This window comes from Sapajus apella, unplaced genomic scaffold, assembly GCF_009761245.1.
Source record: "Sapajus apella isolate SASKATOON/1434 unplaced genomic scaffold, GSC_monkey_1.0 scaffold51, whole genome shotgun sequence".
In the NCBI taxonomy this organism is placed as follows: domain Eukaryota; kingdom Metazoa; phylum Chordata; class Mammalia; order Primates; family Cebidae; genus Sapajus; species Sapajus apella.
Genome location: NW_022436991.1, coordinates 2,695,142 through 2,716,720, shown reverse-complemented (window position 1 = coordinate 2,716,720; position 21,579 = coordinate 2,695,142). Strand labels below are relative to the sequence as shown.

Genomic DNA, 21,579 nt, shown 5'->3' with positions numbered 1-21,579 from the left:
GCCTTGGCATCCCTAAGTGCTGGAATTACAGGTGTGAGCCACCGTGCCTGGCTGTGGCCATTACTTTTGCTCTGAGAATAGTGGACTAGACATGTTGTTTTGTGTACTTGAGTGATACAGGGCGACACTGATGAATCCTGTTCTGGTTCCTTAAGCACTTCTCCATCAGCAATACCCAGATCTTCAACAGTGAAATTTTACTTAATTCAGTAAGCGGGCAGTTCGTCAGTAGTGTGATGTGCTCCCTTAATTTTTGTCTTGCCCTGTGTTCCCTAGTTTAGGTCCTCTCTTCTGCTTTATCTACTGCTGTGGTCATCTCTCTACTGGTAATGTTTCAGGTCTTCTGGTATTGTGCACAGGGCTCTAAAAATACCCTTAAAGTTCTCTGTTGCCTGTGGCACCTTGTTCAATTGTATGGTAACCTCTATGAGTTTAAAATGGGAGGGCTTGGGAGCTGAGAGGACCGACCCTGATGGCACCTGTGTACTGCTCAGGGTCAGAATCCAGGGCTGAGAATGTCTGAACCTCTGGGGCATTAACCAACTTTGGTTGAGGAGAACATACTCCAGTTTCTTGAAGTGAATTTCTGTGAGGCTCTTTGCAGCATATCATTTACGGGTAGTTCAGAGTTACATAGTCAGTCTCAAAGTTGAAGTGAACAAGAAGCGAGTCCAGCAGTTAAGATTCACAGTCGACCTTACCTGGATCACTAGCCACTTCCCTAACCTGATGTGGGGAAAACACATTCATTTAGATGCACAAAATGGGCTCAGATTTTTTTTTTTTTTTTGTGACGGAGTCTTGGACTGTTGACTGCACTGGAGTGCAATGGAGCGATGTCGAGTCACTACAACCTCCGCCTGCCGGGTTCATTCTCCTGCCTCAGCCTCCCTAGTAGCTGGGATTACAGGCATGTGCCACCACACCCGGCTAGTTTTTTCTGTATTATTAGTAGAGATGGGGTTTCTCTGTGTTGGCCAGATGGGTCTCAAACTCCTGACCTTGTGATCCTCCCGCCTTAGTTTCCCAAAGTGCCGAGATTATAGGCGTGAGCCACTGTGCCCGTCCATGGGCTCAGATTTTTAAAGAATCATGATTTTGGGAATCAGGTGCAGTCAGAATGTCAGCTTGAGCATGTGGTCTGACATTCTGACTGCACCTGATTCCCAAAATCATGATTCTTACATTTTCCGGTTAAATATATTGGAAATGTGTCTCTTTTTCCCTTTCTGTTGGCTGTATTCAGTCACTTCAGTGGCTAATTTTTCCACTCCCTCACTCAACTACAGGTTGCTTATCCCTGATTTTGCTTTAGTGAAACTGAGTTTTGCCTCCATTAATTTAGAATTCAATGACCTGGCGGGGAAGTTACGGCATTGGGGATTTTTGGTTGCTGTATCTTCACAGGGAGTCAGAGAGAGCTTGGAAGTTGGGCTTTGGAGACCAGCTTTTAAGCCCTGGCTGGACCATCATTTGGCCAGATGAGCTTGGACAGGCCCTGCAGGCTTCCCTGACACCCCTACCTCAACTGCCCTGTAGATTTGTGGGGCCTTTTTAGCCTCCTAGCCCTTTCCAAGGAAAACTTGGGCATTCAGAAAACCCAGGCAGGCATTATATTGCTATTATTATTATTATTATTTTGAGACGGAGTCTCTCTCTTTCATCCAAGCTGGACTACAGTGGTTCGTTCTCTGCTCACTGAACCTCCAGGTTCAAGTGATTCTCCTGCCTCAGTCTCCCAAGTGGCTGGGAGTACAGGCGGCTGCTATTAGGCATGGCTAATTTTTTATATTTTTAGTAGAGACAGGGTTTTACTATGTTGACCAGGCTGGTCTTGAACTCTTGACCTCAAATGACTCCTCCCCCCTACACCTCAGCCTCCCAAGTGCTGTGATTACAGGCGTGAGCCGCTGCACCCGGCCAAGGCAGGCATCATATTAAATGCCCTGGTTAATGAAGCCATAGAGGCTCTGTGATTTCTGTCTGAAATGGTCTCTTCTTGTATTAGGCAAATCAGGCAAGCCCTGTTGGCTGGGCTTAGATTTCCTGTCTATCTCTTGGGGTCATTGCTTGAGTGGAAGTCACCCATCCGTCTGCTTCCTTCTGCTTTGCTGCTTTATAGATACATTTACATATCATGTCTATTTTAGTATTCTAAAGCCGGAGGTGTCAGGGGACCAGTAAGGAAGTTGTGGGATGTATGGGTTCCATCCTGTGTTCATAACCAGAAGCTTTAAACCAGCAGAGACCGCAGACAAATCGTATCCCTCCTGAGGTGACCAGGTGCATGCCTTCCAGGGAGCTAATGGAATTGCCTGGTCAGTGGACACTGGGAACCACCACTAAGAACTGTTTCCTTTTCTCTTTCAATCTGCAGCACTTTTTATGAAGACTGGTCATTTGTGATGGATGAAGAGAGGTCTAGCATGCTTCCTACCATGGCAGCTGGTAAGCCTGGCCCAGACCAGAGCGCCGGGCCTTGTGATGCTTGTGAGCAAAGGGGCTGCCTTGGGGTAGATCCACAATCCCATGGGATGCTGTGATTCTTCCCTGTTCCTCAACAACTTAATGAGTCACTTGCTGCTGTCCTTTTTTTTTTTTTTTTTTTTAACTAGCATTGAATGTTGGGTCCATTTTGCATCCTTTTTTTTTTTCTTAGACCCTCACTCTGTCACCCAGGCTGGAGTACAGTGGTACGTGCAATCTTGGCTCACCACAACCTCCACGTCCTGGGTTCAAGCCATTCTCCTGCCTCAGCCTCTGGAGAACCTAGGATTATGGGAGTCTGCCACCACTCCTGGCTAATTTTTGTATTTTAGTAGAGATGTGGTTTCACTTTGTTGGCCAGGCTGCTCTCCAACTCCTGAGCCCAAAGTGTTGGGATTACAGGCACGAGCCACTGTGCCAGGCCAGAATGTTGAATCGATTTATCTAGAATGTGAGACCCTGGCAGAGAAAGCATACATTTGAAGATTTCTAGTGGGCTTTGGAGATGTAGTAGGCACTGGGGGGAACTGGAGGTGGGAGACCTACCTTTGAATTCTGGCTTTACCCCTTGCTACCTAGTGACCTGGAGTGGATGCTGTAAGCTTTGCTACGTTTTCTTTCCTCTCTTTGAGTTGGGAATCATGCTGTCTCAGCAGTCAACTTCATGGGGCTGTGAGAGAATCATGTGAGGTCAGGAGTCATGCACATGATTAGTCAACATGGAGGCCCTGGGTTGATGTTACTCTGTGGCTGCTACACTGTTTACTGTTTGACTCAAAGGGTGAAAGGTGGAATCAGCCGGACTGAAGTGGGCAGCTTGCTTCCTCTTTCCAAGTTCTTTGTTGCCTCCTTTTTGTTTTTCCTTGAAAGTTTATACTAAGTCTTATGTATTTGGGGTTATGTCCTATTCATTGATGAGAAAAAGGATTTGACCATGATTTCCTTTGCAGGTCATAAGATACCAGTGTAAGTTTCTGCCCACAGTAATGACAGTGATACTATCAGTGCACATTTGATGGTTTACTGAGCTGAGTGTTTTCGTGAGTGAGTGCCTTTAATACTTAGAATCTTGTGAGGGAGATAATATTGTCCCCATCTTACAGATTAGGCAACTGGAGTACAGAGAGATGATAAGTTGCTGGACCAAGGTTTTGTAGCTAGTAGGTGGCAGTGCTGGGATTCACCTCCAGGCAGCCTGATCCCAGAGCTTGTGTCATCACCTTCTCCCATCTGACTTATTCCTATTTGTCTTCCTGGCTGTTAGGGAGAAAATGTGGCATGACTCCACTCCCATGATAATGGGTATCTGCTGACCCCAGTTTTGTGGGAGTTTTTAGTTTTTTTTTTTTTGAGACTGAGTCTTGCTCTGTTGCCAGGCTGGAGTGCAGTGGTGCGATCTTAGTTCACTGCAACCTCTGCCTCCTGGGTTCAAGCGATTCCCCTCGTCTTAGCCTCTTGAGCAGCTGGGACTACGGTGCATGCCACCATGCCTGGCTAATTTTTTTTTGTATTTTAGTAGACGGGGTTTCACTATGTTGGCCAGGATGGTCTCGATCTCCTGACCTCCTGATCTGCCCTCCTCGGCCTCTCAAAGGGCTGGGATTACAGACGTGAGCCACCGTGCCCAGCCAAGGAAGGTGTTTTTGTTGTTGTTGTAGTTTTTGAGACAGTCTTGCTCTGTCACGCAGGTTGGAGTGCAGTGGTGTGATCTTGGCTCACTGCAACCTCTGCATGGAAGGTTTTTTAATATCTGTTTAAGATCAGTGTGTCACCTCTTGTATACTCTGTTGTCTGCAGCTGTCTTCGCTTGTTAGGGGTATGACTGCCCATCAGCAAGCACTCCAGACTTTTCCATTTTTTTGGGCAGGTCTGAACTCCATCCTCTTTGCGATTAACATCGACAACAAGGATTTGAACGGGCAGAGTAAGTTTGCTCCCACCGTTTCAGACCTCTTAAAGGAGTCAACGCAGAATGTGACCTCCTTGCTGAAGGAGTCCACGCAAGGAGTGAGCAGCCTATTCAGGGAGATCACAGCCTCCTCTGCTGTCTCCATCCTCATCAAACCCGAACAGGAGACTGACCCGCTGCCCGTCGTGTCCAGGAACGTCAGCGCTGGTGAGCAGGAGCTATGCTCGAGGCAGAGCAGAGGGAAGCAGAACGTGGCTGATGAGGTGGACGGACATACCTCGTCATCTGAAAGTCGTTCCAAGGGGAATGGAGCCCAGTGCACTTGCATTTTCCATTCACATTTGTGTTTCTGTTTCTCATCCTCATTCACTCTGAAAGGGCAATGATGGCCTTACCTAGATGCAAGAATTGCAGGGTGGAAAAATGAGCAGCTCAGCCACAGCAAACGGAAAGTGAGGGTGCGAGGGACACGAGGAGCCAGTTGGCGCTGATCCTTATTCATTCATTCCTTTATTTGTTCCTTCATCGTGTTCTGTGTGCTAGGCAGTGAGCTGAATAGGAAAGACAGATTGCCAGCAGGTAGCCCTCAATCTGCTATGGGATGGGTGTGGGTGGGTAGTTCATGATAAAGTATATAATTTATGATCTTTAGGATAAAAGGGATGAAAACCAAGCATAGGCTGCTATAGGGTGCATCTCCCATTGGGCTTGCCTCCCACTGGGGATGGCATTTAAGTGGAGGCCTCAGGGAAGAGAGGAGTTGTCAGCTTTGGCTCTAGGCTCTGGGAGGCACAAGAGAGTTGATTCAGGCTCGGCTCGGTGGCTCACACCTGTAATCCTGGCACTTTGAGAGGCCAAGGCAGGAGGATCGCTTGAGTTCAAGGGTTCTAGACCAGCCTAGGCAATGTAGTAAGACCTTGTCTCAATTTTTTAACTCTTTTTTTTTTTTGAAACAGAGTCTCACTCTGTTGCCCAGGCTGGAGTACAGTATCATGATCTCAGCTCACTGCAACCTCCACCTCCCGGGTTCAAGCAGTTCTCTTGCCTTATCTTCCCAAGTAGCTGGGACTACAGGCACACACAAATATGCCTGGCTACTTTTTGTATTTTTAGCAGAGATGGCATTTTACCATATTGGCCAGGCTGGTCTCAAACTCCTGACCTCGAGTGACCTGCCTGCCTTGGCCTGCCAAAGTGCTAGGATTACAGGTATGAGCCACCGTACCCAGCCTGTTTTTTAAAATTTTTAAATAAAAATAGAAAGTTGATTCAGTTTAGGTTAATTTGGTAAGTTTTTAATACTCCTTGAGACTTTTGGTACATTAAGATGTTGCTACAGCAAAATTGGAAATTTTGTTGTGTGTGTATGTGTGTATGTGGGTATGTATGTGTATGTAGAGACAGGGTCTTGCTATGTTGCCCAGGCTGGTCTTGAACTCCTGGCCTCAAGTGATCCTCCTGCCGTGGCCTCCCAAAGTGCTGGGATTACAAGTATGAGCCACTGTACCTGGTTGAAATTGGAAATTTTGGGCTTAAGTACTTAGTATTTTCAAATCTGTTAAGGAAGGCGGTAATTGTGGCCATCCCTTTGGATGGTGAAAGTGTAGAATCCCATGGTGTCTTTTGCCTGCCTTGCCCTCTGCTTCTCCAGTAGATACCCTGCATGAATGATGTAGGAGATAGGGCTTTTGATGGCTTTGTGTAACAAAGACACTGAAATTTCTACCCCCAAAGGAGAAGTAGTCCCACCTATTTTTGGACCTCTACTTTTGAGGTAATCTCAGAGTTGTGCTATGCCAGTGAGGCCTCACTGCATCACACATTGGTTTAGATGGATTTGATTTTGGAATTGCTCAAAGTGTCTTACATCCAAGTCTGATGATTAAAATGGGGGCAGAAAGAGTCTTCTCTGAGTGCTGGTCACTAAAGCAGGCTTGATTTCTGTTTCAGTTAGCCTGTGTTATATAACAAGTGATTCAAAAATGTAGTGGCTTGAAATCACCACACTTCGTTACTTTTTTATGTGGGTTGGTTTGGTGGCTTTTCTGCTAGGTCCCCTGGGCCCATTCATGGGAGCTGGCGGTTACATTGGAAGATCCAAGATGGCCCCACCCACATGTCTGGAATCAGTCCTGGGGCATTTCGGGTTGTACCCATGGCCTCTCATCCTCCAGTCAGCTGAACTGCCTTCTTTATGTGTGGGGTCAGGGCTGCTATCTGAGAGGGTGAAGGCAAAGCTCTGAGACTTTTTTTATGCCTAGGCACTAGAAACTCACATAGCGTTATTTCTGCCACATATTTTTTTTGAGAGGGAGTCTTGCTCTGTCACCTAGACTGTAGTGCAATGGCACGGTCTTGGCTAACTGCAACCTCTGGCTCACTGCAACCTCCGCCTCCCAGGTTCAATCAGTTCTCCTGCCTCAGCCTCCCAAATAGCTGGGATTACAGGCACTCACCACATGTCTGACTAATTTTTTTTTAATATTTTTAGTAAAGACAGGATTTTGTCATGTTGGCCAGACTGGTTTGGAACTCCTGACCTCCAGTGATCCACCAAAGTGTTAGGATTACAGGCATGAGCAACTGTATGCAGCCATTTCTGTCACATTCTATTTGTAAAAGCAGGGCAACATGGCTCATGCCTATAATCCAGCAATTTGGAAGGCTGAGGTGGGAGGATTGCTTGAGGCCAGAGGTTTTGAGACTGGCCTGGGCAGCACAGCAAGACCTCATCTCTAAAAAAAAAATAATAAAATTAGCTGGGTGTTGTGGCATGTGCCTGTAGTCCCAGCTACTCGGGAGTCTGAGGCCAGAGTATTGTTTGATCCCAGGAATGTGAAGTTACAGTGAGCTATGATTGCGCCATTGCACTCCAGCCTGGGCAATAGAGTGAGACCCCATGACTCTTAAAGAAAAAAAAAAGCAGAGCACTACACCAGCCAGATTCAAGAGGGTACAGAAATGGACATCTCTAGCGGGAAGAACCACGAAGCCCTATTGCAAAGGGGCATTGCACAGGAATGGCAGGAATTTGAGGCTGTTCAACAGTTGACCACACCCCCCCAGCTGGTTTTTGTGGGCTCATCTACAGTCATGAGAATATTTTTTAAAGTGAAGCACTGAAGATCATTTCGATAATGGTAGCATCCTTCGCATCAAAGTAACTGCTTTTAGAACAGTTTCAGTGTGTGCTCTGTGGTGTGTTTATTTAAATTAGAGGTAGAGGCCTGCATCCATTCAGCTCGATCTGTAGACAATTTTTCGTTGATGATTTTTTAAAAGTCTGAATTAATGTTACAGTGTATTCCTCAGTTGAATAGTATTTTCCATACCTGGAGGTGAGTTGTTTGATCATCCTTTTGTCTTGCCTGCTTTTTCTTATACCGAATCTTTTTTTTTGCCAGATGCCAAAGGCAAAAAGGAGCGGAAGAAGAAAAAAAAAGTGACCAACATTATCTCATTTGATGATGAGGAAGATGAGCAGAACTCTGGGGATGTATTTAAAAAGATACCTGGGGCAGGGGAGAGCTCAGAGGAGAACTCTGACCGCTCCTCTGTCAATATCATGTCGGCCTTTGAAAGCCCCTTTGGGCCAAATTCCATTGGAAGTCAGAGCAGTAACTCATGGAAAATTGATTCCCTGTCTTTGAATGGGGAGTTTGGGTACCAGAAGCTTGATGTGAAAAGCATTGATGATGAAGATGTGGATGAAAACGAAGATGACATATATGGAAACTCATCAGGAAGGAAGCACAGGGGCCACTCGGAGTCGCTTGAGAAGTAAGTTCCCCTCATGCTTTTGCATGTGTGCGTGTGAGATGGCGTCTCACTGTCCCCCAGGCTGGAGTGCAGTGGAGTGATCTCAGCTCACTGCAACTTCCACCTCTTGGGATCAAGCGACTCTCCTGCCTCACCCTCCCGAGTAGCTGGGATTACAGGTGCCCACTATATCGGGCTACGTTTTGTATTTTTAGTAGAGATGGGGTTTCACCATGTTGGCCATGCTGGTCTCTAACTCCTGACCTCAAGTGATCTGCCTGCCTCCCCCTCCCAAAGTGCTAGGATTACAGGCATGAGCAACTGTGCCCAGCCTCCCCTTGCGCATTTAATGAGGGGAGATTAGGGTCACTGTTTTCTGTTTCTATGGTATTGGGTGAAATAGGACTGCAAGTTTAATGTTTGCTCACGGCATCATTCCTTCTTCAGGTGTTGATTTAGGAGTGTTACTTGGAAGGAGTATTATTTGCTATTCCTCTGAGAACTAAAAGAGGGAAAGGAAATACAATTTGAGGGTACTTAATATAAAGTTAAGATCACAATGTGTGCCTTGAAATTTCTGCTTTGTATATACATCTGTCATTTTCGTTGACTGTTTTCCTAGCATCTCTGACTTGCCACTAGCACAGGAAGCTCAGGAAGAAGGCGGGTTAGGAGAATAGTTGTAGTAGGGTGACTTCTGTGTTTATCTGCAGGGGTGTGAGTATCACGAACTTGCCTGCACGTGCTACTTTATCAGTAGAGTTGACTGGGCACGGTGGCTAATACCTGTAATCCCAGCACTTTGGAAGGCTGAGGTGGGTGGATCACCTGAGGTCAGGAGTTCAAGACCAGCCTGACTAACATGATGAAATCCCTTCTCTACTAAAAAAATACAAAATTAGCCCCAGATGATGGTACATACCTGTAACTCCAGATACTTGGAATGCTGAGGCAGGAGAATCACTTGAACATCAGAGGCAGAGCCGAGATGATCCCATTGCACTCCAGCCTGGGCAGCAAGAGTGAAACTCCTTCTCAAAAAAACCCCCCCAAAAGCCCAAATAAGCCAGTTACCTGTTAGGCTTTGTAGTACACAGTGCCATCCTAATCATGACTACTGCAAAATCCAGTCCATTGAAGTGTAAAATGAGGCTGGGTACAGTGGTTCACGCCTGTATTATCTGCATTTTGAGAGGCTGAGGTGGGAGGATTGCTTAAGGTCAGGAGTTTGAGACCAGCCTGGGCAACACAGCAAGACACCATCTTTAAAAAAAATACGCGTAACGTGAATGTACAGAAATGTATCTTTTGGTGTGGCCTGAATCTTATGGTATTGTTTAGGCCACAGTATGCCTCTAGCCCTAAGATGTTCATTTTCATGTTGTTTTAAAATTAGGGTTTTTTTTTCTGATGAGACTGTGCCTATTTTGGTTTTTAAATTTTTACTCTAGTCCCCTTCTGCATGGATGCTTGTACTAATAGTGTTATTTTGTTGGTCATCTGAGATATGCCAGGTGCTGCCGGTGATTTATACACTGTATTGTAAGACTTCTAGCAACCATGTGAGATTAGTGGGTGTCATTCCCATTTCACAGATAGAACAACAGGATTCTTTAGAGAGTGAAGATTTGTTAAAGCCATTGGCAGAGTTGAAATTTGGATTCAGATATGCTGTAATCCAAAGCTTATACTGTCATTTTTTTTTAAGGCAGTGTCTTACTCTGTTGCCCAGGCTGGAGTGCCATGGCATGATCTTGGCTCACTGCCACCTGCCTCTGGGGTTCAAGTGATTCTTGTGCCTCAGCCTCCCGAGTAGCTGGGCTACAAGTGTGCACTACCACACCTGGCGACTTTGTGTATTTTTGGTAGAGATGGGGTTTTACCATGTTGGCTAGGCTGGTCTTGGACACCTGGCCTCAGGTGATCCGCTTGCCTCGGCCTCCCAAAGTGCTGGGATTACAGGTGTCAGCCATCATGCCTTAGCTGTTCTGTCAAATGCTTTTCATGTTTCTACATAATTATGAATATTGATTTTTTGATGTGATGGTTAATTTTGTGTGTCAACTTAACTGGGCTGTGGAGTATCCAGATTGAACGTTACTTCTGGGTGCATCAGTGAGATTTTTCTGGGGACGTTAGTGTTGGACTCGGTGGCCTCAGTAAAGGGGACAGCCCTCCCCAGCGTGGGTAGATACCATCCAATCCACTGAGGGCCTGAACAGAGCAAAAAGTGAAGGAAGGGAGGGATTATTTCCTTTTTGCCTGCTAGCTTCAGCTGGGACATGGGTTTTCTGCTGTGGGTCTGGGACTCCCACCATCTGCTCCCCTGGTTCTCAGGCTTCAGACTTGGACTTCACCACACCACCAACTTTCCTGGCTCTTCAGCTTGTGGACTGTGGATCATGGGACTTCTTGGCCTCTGCAGTTGCATGGACCAGTTCCTCCATATAAACCTGTCTATCTGTCTGTCTGTCTGTCTGTCTGTCTGTCTGTCTGTCTGTCTGTCTATCTATCTATCTATCTATCTATCTATCTATCTATCTACCTACCTACCTACCTACCTATCTATCTGCCTGCCTGCCTGCCTGCCTTCCTGTCTGCCTACCTGTCTGTCTGTTGGTCTCTATCCATGCACACATTCATTGGTTCCATTTCTCCCCAGAACCCCGTTCTGCCAGATCAGTTGCTGTTCAGTCAGATCAACTTGTTATGACTGGTGAAATGTTTCCCCTTTTGTTGGGTATTTAGGTTGATGGTTTTTATTTTTGCTTTTTTTATCAGCTATTCTCAAATGAATATTTTCACAGACAAGATTTTTTTTCCTATGATGGAACTATTTATTAGGGCAGCTTTTCAGTGGCCTTGTTCTTGCTTGTAGGGTATAAATGTTTTTGTACCTGACATCCAAGTCTTGTGACCTGCTGTGTTATTCAGGGCTCTCCAGAGAAACAGAATCAGCGGGGCGGGGCTGAGGGGGGCGTTCTGTGTATGGATGTGTGTATCTCCTTCTCTGTCTTGCTCTATTTTTGCCTCAGTTTCTACCTCTAACTCCATCTCTCTCTGTCTCTGTTTCTGTCTGTGTCTCTCTCTGCTTTCTTTCTTTCTTTTTTTTTTTTTTGAGATGAAGTCTTGCTCTGTCACCCAGGCTGGAGTGCAATGGCACGCTCTCAGCTCACTGCAACCTCTGCCTCCCGGGTTCAGGCGATTCTCGTGCCTTAGCCTCTCGAGTAGCTGGGATTACAGACACCCACTATCCCCGGCTAACTTTTATGTTTTTAATAGAGATGGAGTTCCCTGCTTTGGCCAGGCTGATTTCAAACCTGACCTTAAGTGAGACACCCGCCTCAGCCTCCCAGAGTGCTGGGATTGTAGGCGTGAGCCACTGTGCCCGGTCTTCTCTCTTGATATATTTTCAGGAATTGGCACACGTGATTGTGGGACTGGGGTCCAAAATCTGCAGGATAGTTGTGTGGACTGGAGATCCAGGGAGGAGTTGCAGTTCAAGTCCAGAGGCAATCTGCGGGGGAATTTCTTCTTCCACTGGAAGGTCCATCGTTTTCCTATCGGGGCCTCACAGTGCTTGCAGGAAGCCCACCCACATTATGCAGTGTAATCTGCTTCACCCCAAATCTACTGATTTAAATGTTAATCTCATCTAAAAAGTACCCTTACGGAAACATCTAGAATAATGTTTGACCAAATATCTGGGCATTGTGGCCCAGCCAAATTGACACATACAATTATCCCTCACTGGTGCTTTTTTTCGGAATGGAGTCTTGCTCCAGGGCCCAGGCTGGAGTGGTGCAGTCTCAGCTCATTGCAGCCTCTGCCTCCCGGGTTCAAGCCGTTCTCCTGCCTCAGCCTCCAGTTCAGGTGAGACGATAGGAATGTGCCAACACACCCGGCTAATTTTTTATATTTTTAGTAGAGTTAGGGTTTCACCATGTTGGCTAGGCTGGTCTTGAACTCCTGAGCTCAAGTGATCCACCTGCTTGAGCTTCCCAGAGCATTGGGATTAAAGGTGTGAGCCTCCGCACCTGGCCATGTGCCATTACTTCGTAACCTGGGCCTTTGAGGAGATGCTGCTTGTTGATGCCACTGAGTATAGCCCCATGGGTGAGGCTGGTGTGTGAGCCAAGGCAGCCCCCAGCATTGTGATGTGTAAATGCCCAACACAGTGCAGGGTGACTTTCACGTGGCCCAGGCCCTCCGAGGCCAGAGGGCCTCCTGCAGACTCTGGCCAGCTCTTCTGGCAGAAAGAGGGATCTCGACTGACCCTTCCACAGAGCAGCCTGGGGAAGGCACAGCGGAGTGATGGGATGGCCTGCTGAGTAATGCTTTGATTTTGATTCTAAGCTGGTGTTCACAGGGAAGGTCAAGGGGGCTGGTGTACAGCAGATTTGTGAGGGAAATGTGCCAAGACCAGGAGAAGCTCCCTGTGGATTTCCAAAGCCTCTGGCAGAGTCTGCTGCCCTCTTGTCCTTAAGATCCTTCGTTGGTCAAAGTTGGGCTTACTCCTCAGCATAATCTGAGGGGTAATTTTTTATAGAATTTTTTTATAGAAATGGGGTCTCAAGGCATTGCCCAGGTTGGTCTTGACTTCCTGGCCTCAAGTGATCCTCCCATGTTGGCTTCCCAGAATACTGGGATTACAGGCACAGGCATGGGCCACTGGGCCAGGCCCGGACAGGGCTTTACTGGTCATTAAACTCATTTCTAAGGGAGCCTTGTTTCTCCTGCCTCAGTATTTATCACAAGTATTGGCTTTGCTTTTTGTATTTATCTTTAAAAGGGATAGTATTTTTATTACAGTCAGGGTTTGTTCTTTTGTTCTTTCTTTTTTTTTCTTTTTGAGACAGGTCTTGCTCCGTCATCCAGGCTGGAGTTCAGTGGCATGATCACAGTTCACTGCAGCTTGGAACTCCTAGAGTCAAGTGATCTTCCTGCCTCAGCCTCCTGAGTTGCTAGGACTATAGGTGCATGCCGCCACACCTGGCTAATTTTTAATAGAAATGGGGTCTCAAGGCATTGTTCTTGACATCCTGGCTTCAAGTGATCCTCCCATGTTGGCTTCCCAATGTACTGGGATTGCAGGCATGGGCCACTGGGCCAGGCCCAGACAGGGCTTTTCCTATCGCTTTATATGTGCTCTATGATACCAGGAGGCAAGTAGGGAGAAACATAATTCAGAAAGGACTACAAACATATACGGCGTCTCGCTATTCTGCATCTCAGTAGCAGTTAAGGAAATGCAAACTGAAACAAGACCTCATATTTTGCCTATCATATTTGTGGAGACCTTGGGTTCCTGCCCTGGTGGAAGGGAAAGATCTTGCTGTCAGTGGCTCTTCAGTTCCACTCACATCCCATAGCATTGTCGGTGTCTGTGGGATGACTGAGGCTGCAGGGGTGGTGCCCAGGGGCTGCCCTCATAGACAGCTGGAAGCAGTTGAGCTGGAGTAGTTGATGGCCGTGGGGGAAAGCAGTTTGACAAACTGGCATGAGCTGAAGGATGTTCATCCCACTTGATTTAGCAATCCGAGTGCAAGAAGCTGCCTGGAGGACATACCCTTGACTCAGGGAAAAGTTGCCCCATCTACATACCTAAGTCCTTCTTCAGAGAAGCGGAACACTGGAGCTGACCTAAATGTGCAGCCACAGGGAGACAGTTAACAGTGGAAGATTTTGTAGTTTAAGCCTTGACGTTTTAATGTTTAGGATCTCAAAACATCTTAAATTATGTTTCAGAGCATCCAGTGTTATGAAGATGACCTAATGAGTTAATATACATAGATATTTTTTGAGACAGAGTCTTGGTCTGTCACCCACGCTGGAGTCCAGTGGTACAATCTTGGCTCACTGCAATCTTTGCCTCCCGGGTTCAAGTGATTCTCCTGCCTCACCTTCCCAAGTAGCTGGGATTACAGGTACTCACTACCACGCCCAGGTAATTTTTGTATTTTTAGTAGAGACGGGTTTCACCATGTTGGCCAGGCTGGTCTTGAACTCCTGACCTCAAGTGATCCACCCACCTATGCCTCCCGAAATGCTGGGATTACAGGTATAAGCTACAGAGCCTGGCCTGTTATTATTATTATTTTTTTTATTTTCTTTTTTTGGAGACAAGGTCTTGCTCTGCGGCCCAGGCTGGAGGCAGTGGCATGACCTCGGCTCACTGCAGCCTTGACCTTCCAGGCTCAAGAGATCCTCCCACCTCGGCCCCTCCAGTCGCTAGGTCTGCAGTGTGCAACACCATACCTGGCTAATTTTTAAATTTTTTTGTAGAGACGGGGCTCTTGTTACGTTGCCCAGGCAGGTTTCAAACTCCTGGGCTCAAGTGATCCTTCTCCCTCGGCCTCCCAAACTACTGGGATTACAAGTGTGAGCTACTGTGTCTGACCAGCAGTCTTTAATGTAATTCATTTTGAGGCGGTGATCCTTGAGGCTCACTTCTTGGGTTCGAAACCTCATCCTCTTGGGGCCTGGCTTGACCTTGCGCTTGCATATGTTGTGGGGAAGGGTCAAGAATTATCTTAGAAACCAGCAGAACATTGCGCCTGCCCCAAGCCAGTGGAGTGGCCAAGAAGGGACTGGCTGCTTTTGCTGCCTTCTCCTGAAAGGGCGCCCCTGACCACCTCTGGGTGCCTGCCCCATGGTCCCCAGTGGCTGGGTCAGAGCCTCAGGAGGGCACCTCTTGGCAGATTCCCAAGGCACAGCCAAGTTCACCCAGAACTCTGCCCAGGTTGGGCTTGGTGTTAGGACCCAGGCGGGAGCAGCTCTTCTTTTGCCCGCACCCTGCTGTCTGAAAGCCTCATTGTGTTACAGCCATGGTTGAATGATATGTCTTGCAAAATTCTGCTAGGATTATTTCCTCCAGCGTTTCTCTCTCTGTGCCAGATGTCTGGCCAAAAGTTGGAGAGGGCTGAAAGGAGACTTCTACCTGAAAAGCATCTCAAATAGGAGCTGGCAATCCATGCCTGCAGGCCAAATCCGCCCCCAAGCAGTGAATGATGGTGACATTTTTAAAGGGTTGTAAAGAGACACCAACAAAGAAGAGTGTGTCACAAGCCTCAAATATATATGTCTCTAGTCTATTACAGACAGTATTTGTTCATTTTAGAGTAGCTCTAAAATAAAGACAAACTATCTAAGTAATGTCACTTGTGGACAGGAGAAGAGAGACCCAGTGCACTTGGATTTGGAAGACCTGGGCTCCAGTCCCACAGCCTTGGTTCTGCTGCTTAGGGCTGATGGCCTTGGACAAGCCACACACTCTTTTTTCTTTTGCCCCTGCTCCCTCTGTCTGCCCATCCCTCTCCCTCCCCTGTCCTCTTTCCATCCTTTCCTAGGTGGGTATGATTATGGTCTGCTTTGGTCTTCTTTATCTGCTGAGATACAAAATGACATTGTAACCCTAGAGTGCAGTTGGCTCTCTGCCTCCACGGGTGCTGCATCTGTGGGTTCCACCTCTATGGTTTCAACCAACTGCAGATCAAAAATATTACAAAAGAATAAAAAAATAAAAATAATACAAATAAAAATACAGTGTAACAGCTATTTACATAGAATTTGAATTCTATTAGGTATCATAAGCAATCTAGAGATGATTTGGCGTACATATGTGAGAGGATGTGCTTATGCAGATAATACACCATTTTACATCAGGGACTTGAGGCCAGGCGAGGTGGCTTATGCCTGTAATCCTAGCGCCTGGGGAGGCTGAGGCGGGAGGATCATTTGAGCCTATGATTTTGAGACCAGCCTGGCCAACATAGTGAGACTCTGTCTTCACAGAAAACAAAACAAAACAAAAAATTAGTCGGATATGGTGTCTCATGCCTGGAGTCCAAATTCCTTGGGAGGCTGAGGCAGGGGGCTCGCCGAAGCCCAGGATCTCAAGGTTGCAGTGAACTATGATCGTGCCACTGCACTCCAGCATGAGCAACGGAGCAAGACCCCGACTCCAAAAAGAAACCAAACCAGGGACTTTAAGCATCCTCAGATTTGCAAGGGGTTTATGGAACGGCGGATACGATGTAATGCAGATACCGGGGTATGACTGTACTACAAACTACCTCCTGGTATTTATTAACGTTTCTCTATTGCTCAGAGGCAAGTGCTGCAGCGGGTATTTACTCCCCAAAAAACTCAACCACACTGCCTGGCGTTACAAAGATGGTACACGTTAGAGTTTTGTACTCTGTGGGTAAGGTGACAATATAACAGAGTATATGAGCCTGGTTAATAATTGAGCCGAATCCCTTCCTTGGAAGGGACCCAGACATGACTGGTCTGATTCTGTTCCTTTACCCATGAGGGGCTGAGAAGCAGTGAGGCAGAGCAACGCTAGTCTCAGGTCAAGTGGCTGCTGTCATTTTGGAACCTGGAGCAGATGGCACATGATGCATGTGCTGTCGCCTCACTCAAGCCTCTGTCCTTCCTCTTAAATGGGGGATTGGGCTTCCTCCAGCTCCCTCCTTAAGCCCTGCATCTTCTAGGCAGCCTTCCTTGACCTTCCTAGAATGACCTTCCTCCACGATCTGAGCTACCATTTACAGCTTCTTGGAGGATTATTTGATTCGTGTCTGTGCCCCCCACCAAACTGCCAGCTCCCTAAGGGCAGGATCAACACTGTTCACTGGTTCTTTTGCCGCCAAGTGCCTGGCATATAGTAGATGCTCAGTAAACACTGGTTGAGAGAACAAATGCGAGAGGTCTGGATCTGGACTCCACGCTCCGCCTCCCAGGTCCACACCTCCTTCTTTCTGTTCTCAGTCGTGCAGTGGCCTGGTTAGTTCTCAGGAGGGCACCATGGATGCCGGCAGATGCTTGGTGAGTCATGAGGCCTCCAGGCTCTTTGGCCTGTCCTGTAGCTGTGTTCTTTCACCTTAGGCCACTGGATGGGAACACCTGCCTCTCCCAGATGCACAGCTGGGCTCCGCTGAAGGTGCTGCACAATGACTCCGACATCCTCTTCCCTGTCAGTGGCGTGGGCTCCTACAGCCCAGCAGGTGGGTGTCTCCCAATTACTCCTTTTCTCCAATCAGAGCTTTGGCTTCCAGAACGAGCAGGAATATCTGAGTTACTTGGACAGGTAGGAATGGGGAGCCAGGAGGCAGGGGGGCTCAGGGCCAGGTGGGGCTCATTGAGATTCATAAATGAGAGAGGGCTTGGCTTCTCTACCTGAACCTGGGTGTCCTGAGTTGCTATCGGTGGAGTGAGTGTTGGGCTGAATCAGCTGGCAAGTCGCCAGGGCCCCCAGGCCTGTTTTTCTCCCTCTCCAGTGGCTTGTTGAACTTGGTTGTGTAAAAGCTGACCACAAAGAGGAACCACGATTTTGCCTCTTTGAAGCTGCAAGAAGGTAACTGAACCCCTGTCCATGAAGTTCCTGGCACCTTGTGCAGAAAAGCGCTTGGGGATTAGGAAGTAGCTTGGTTAGAAGCTCTTTCTTGGCTGCGCACGGCGGCTCACGCTTGTGATCCCAGCACTTTGTGAAGCCGAGGCGAGTGGATCACCTGAAGTCAGGAGTTTGAGACCAGCCTGACCAACATGGTGAATCCCCATCTCTACTAAAAATACAAAAACTATTTGGCCGTAATGGCAGGTGCCTGTAATCCCAGCTACTCAGGAGGCTGAGGCAGGAGAATCGCTTGAACCCTGGAGGTGGAGGTTGTAGTGAGTCGAGATCATGCCACTGCACTCCACACTGGGTCACAGAGTGAGACTCTGTTTCAAGAAAAAAAACTTTTTCTCTGGTATGGGTAAGCGTTTTTCTACCATTCCACATGGTTGAACACGTGCCCGTGTGGTTTGTTACTGTTTTCTTTAGCTAGTGCAGGCCATGGGGAGGACGTGGTTGAGCCCAGCTTGCCCCTGGGGTGCAGTGTAATGCAGCTGGCACAGCATCTGGCTCAGAGAAGTGCTCAGTTGCTGTCCCTGCCCCCAGAGCAATGCTGGGTCAGAGAGGACTTGGCCTGACCCACTTAGGTGCTTCCTTGTTTTTCTAGGAAGCAAATGTCCCTTCTCTGGGCCCAGATTTAGGGAATTATGACTGGAGCCCACCAGTCACTCAGGAAGCTGTTGAAATTCTGAACTGGGGTGTAGACTCTTCCTGTCACTTGGCAGGAGCAGAAACCTACTCAAACTAGCTCAAGGGGCGGGGACAGTCACTGGCAGAAGGACAGGGGCCAGTCAGATGCAGTCCCAGCTCTAGAAAGTTATATAAGCCCGAGTGCATTACTGCCCTGAACGTCGGCATTCCTGGCTGTAAAATGAGGCTAAACACTTCCTGTCTATCAGTTGCTGTGTCTTCATCTGGAAAATGGGGATAATAGTGATGAGAGCCAGCATTTGCAAAGCCCGTGGAGTGCTGCACTGCGGCGTGGCTGACCCTAATGAACTCATCTGCTCTTCACCACAGCCCTGTGAGAGTGCGGGTGTGATTATGTCAGCTCCCTCTGAGATCCACAGGGAAGGTGCCCTGAGATAATATGGGGAAAGTGCCAGGCACATGCCAAGGCCCCTGGTGAGAGCTCCATGGCCTGGGAGCTAGGGTGTTGGCATGGAGGGGGCTTTCTTGACTTGGCGAGGTGCTGCCATCTTTCTCATGTGGCCTCCGCCTACCTCCTGATGGAGGTCTGCCCATCTCCTCTTATCTTAGTCTGTCTTATTTTTTGTTCTTATTTTTTTTTAATTTTTTATTTTTTGAGACTAAGTTTTGCTCTTGTTGCCCCGCCTGGAGTGCAGTGACATGATCTCGGCTCACCACAACTTTCACCTCTTGGGTTCAATCAATTCTCCTGCCTCAGCCTCCCAAGTAGCTGGGATCATAGGCATGTGCTGCCATGCCCAGCTAATTTTGTATTTTTAGTAGAGACAGGGTTTCTCCATGCTGGTCAGACTGGTCTTGAAATCTCGACCTCAGGTGATCCGCCTGCCTTGGCTTCCCAAAGTGCTGGAATTAACAGGCGTGAGCCACTGTGCCTGGCTTCTTCTTCTTCTTTTTTTTTTTTTTTGAGATGGAGTCTCACTCTGTTGCCCAGGCTGGAGTGCAGTGGCGTGATCTTGGCTTACTGTAACCTCTGCCTTCTGGGTTTAAGCGATTCTCTTGCCTCAGCTTTTGGAGTAGCTGGAATTTGCAGACATGTGCCACCAGGCCTGGCTGATTTTTTTTGTATTTTTAGTAGAGATGTAGGTTTCCCCATGCTGGCCAGGCTGGTCTCGAACTCCTGACCTCGGGTGATCTGCCCTCCTTGGCCTCCTAAAGTGCTGGGATTACAGGCGTGAGCCACTGCACCTGACCTTTTCTAGTCCATCTTTGCTCCCTGTTCATTCTCACACCCTTCTTGGCACATACCATTGCCTCAGTCACATGACCTCCTGTACCAACTGGACTTTCTCACTGGGTTTCAGTTGAGGTCCCCTAAAAGTGACAGTCTGGTACGCCTAGCTCATGTCTGCAGGCCAGGCCACAGAAGTCCTACATCTCTAGACCATCCTTGCTCCAAATAGCCAAAGATTAGGGTGACGGTGACCTTACTGTTTGCTGTTTAGCAGCAGTGTAGATGCAGGCAAGTGATTTGAGGAGAGGCAGGGGCTGGGAGAGAGCAGGTGGTCCCAGGGTGTGTCCAGGACCCCTGGGGAGTGTTGAATGTGTGCCTTCCTCTCATGAATCAATTTCCTGCTCCCCTTATTCTGTTCACCACCGAGGGCGCCTTGTAGTGGGCTCCTGAGTTATTGCAGGGCCTGAGGTGCTTGCAGTGGGTGATTGATTGATTGTTTCAGCAGCTGCTTTGCATCTTAGCCAGGCCCCCTGAACCATCAGACATCTGGGCCACCTTTTTCATGCATGTTGGGCTTTGGTCTTAGAGAACCCAGAGCTCTTCCTCCCACTCTGGGCTTTCTCTAGCAAGCGTCTCTAGGGAAGAAGGTAGCTCTCCATCAGCCTCTTGAGTCCTTGCAGATTTCCTGTGGTCCCACATCCGGCTGTCAGCTTGTAGACTCCTCCCATCTTCTCACTGCTGATGGGACCTGAGCTCCAGCTGATGTCAATTGCACTCTCTAGAGTGCAGGCGTCAGCCAGTATTTCCATTCACTGCAGTAACAAAGCTGTCAGAGGGCTTGAGAGCTGGGACAGCCCGGGAGCTGCGTGCAGGGGCAGGACATGGCATAGGAAGGAACATTATTCCAGGGCTGTGTTAGGATGTTGGACTGAGAGTCAAGGGAGTGGGTAGCCTGATTGGAACACCAGGTTGCATCAAGCCCCTTCTGTCCTGATGCCCCATTTCCATGGGAGGTGTGGGGCCGGGTGGTGCCAAGACTGCCTGCCTGCCCAGGTGGCCACTGCCAGTATTTCTCTTGAGACTCCATTCCTTTTGCTCTGTTTCTGCCTCTTGTCCCTTCTGAGGGACGTCTTCCTCCCTTAGCAACATTCTGACATTCCCTTTCATTCTGGAACCACTTCGTCTTTTAAGGGAGACTTCCCACATGGAGGGCTCCTCGCCTTAGGAGACTTTTGTCACCTTTGAACGTGCTGGTGCCTTTGCAGTCACTGCCAGGGGGGATAGTTAGAGAAGGTGAAGGGAGGCCGATGGACAAGGAATGGAGGCACTGGCTAGAAGGAGAGGATGCTTTCTCTAGCTGAGTCTTGGGAGGGAGAAAGGAGCAAAGAAGTGGGAGCCCTGAAAGGAATTCTCCTGAATCTTGGAAGAGACAACTCTGTGGTTTAGGGAGGCACTTTGGAGTTGCTTTTCTTGGGTGACAGAGACATTCATAGAAGGGTACAGCAGCCCAGGTTGCAACAAGAGACCCCAGATGAGCAGATGAGGATTGGGGACCATGCACAGTTCCTCTGGGAGTACGTGATGTCTACACCTGAGCAAAGCAAACTGACCAGCATCGCTTCACAGCTGCAAGGGAGGGGGCTACCCACGTTTCTTTCCAGTGGGATTAGTAAATGGGTGAAAAATCACCTCTCACTACAAGGTGATGTGACTGCTCGTCTCTTCATTGAGGGTCCTGTATTTAGTGTTGGCTTTTAGGAAATGCATAATTTCCAAGGTCTTTCTTAGGTTCCTTTGAAACCTCGGGTCCTCAAACCCTTTTTTCCCCATTGAGTCTAAAGTTCTCTTGCTCCTTGTCCTCACGTTGGATCTTGGGAGTTGCTCGTTGGGGTTGAGGAGGGACTGTGGTAGCGCTGCCTTGATCTGATGTGACTGGTTTTAGCACTTAGCCCTTAGTGGGCAGTTTTACTGTTTTGATCGTCAGTGTTGTGGTGGCTGGCCGGACACTCCGGTGACTGTGCTTCCCAGTCAGCTTATACTGGTCGCATGCTGCTTGGGGTTCCTGGTCTTCTTAATTCAATTCTCCCGCTGGATGTGGGCCTGTATGCTACAGTGGGTATGGGCCCAGCTCTGCCGTTGGAT

The 21,579-nt window shown here is 48.1% G+C and overlaps 1 protein-coding gene across 8 annotated transcripts in view; it reads left to right on the top strand.

The window, feature by feature from the left end:
- The window catches only part of SNX29 (sorting nexin 29), a 588,630-nt gene that overhangs the window by 70,144 nt on the left and 496,907 nt on the right, over positions 1 to 21,579 (top strand). For all 8 annotated transcript variants that reach the window (XR_004258239.1, XM_032243340.1, XM_032243341.1 and 5 more), the window contains 4 exons: positions 2,378 to 2,448; positions 4,355 to 4,603; positions 7,801 to 8,176; positions 17,048 to 17,166. Coding sequence is in view for 7 of the 8 variants with exons in the window: in XM_032243340.1 (XP_032099231.1) it covers positions 2,378 to 2,448; positions 4,355 to 4,603; positions 7,801 to 8,176; positions 17,048 to 17,166 (815 nt within the window). In the remaining variant the exon portion in view is untranslated. The remainder of the gene's footprint in view (positions 1 to 2,377; positions 2,449 to 4,354; positions 4,604 to 7,800; positions 8,177 to 17,047; positions 17,167 to 21,579) is intronic.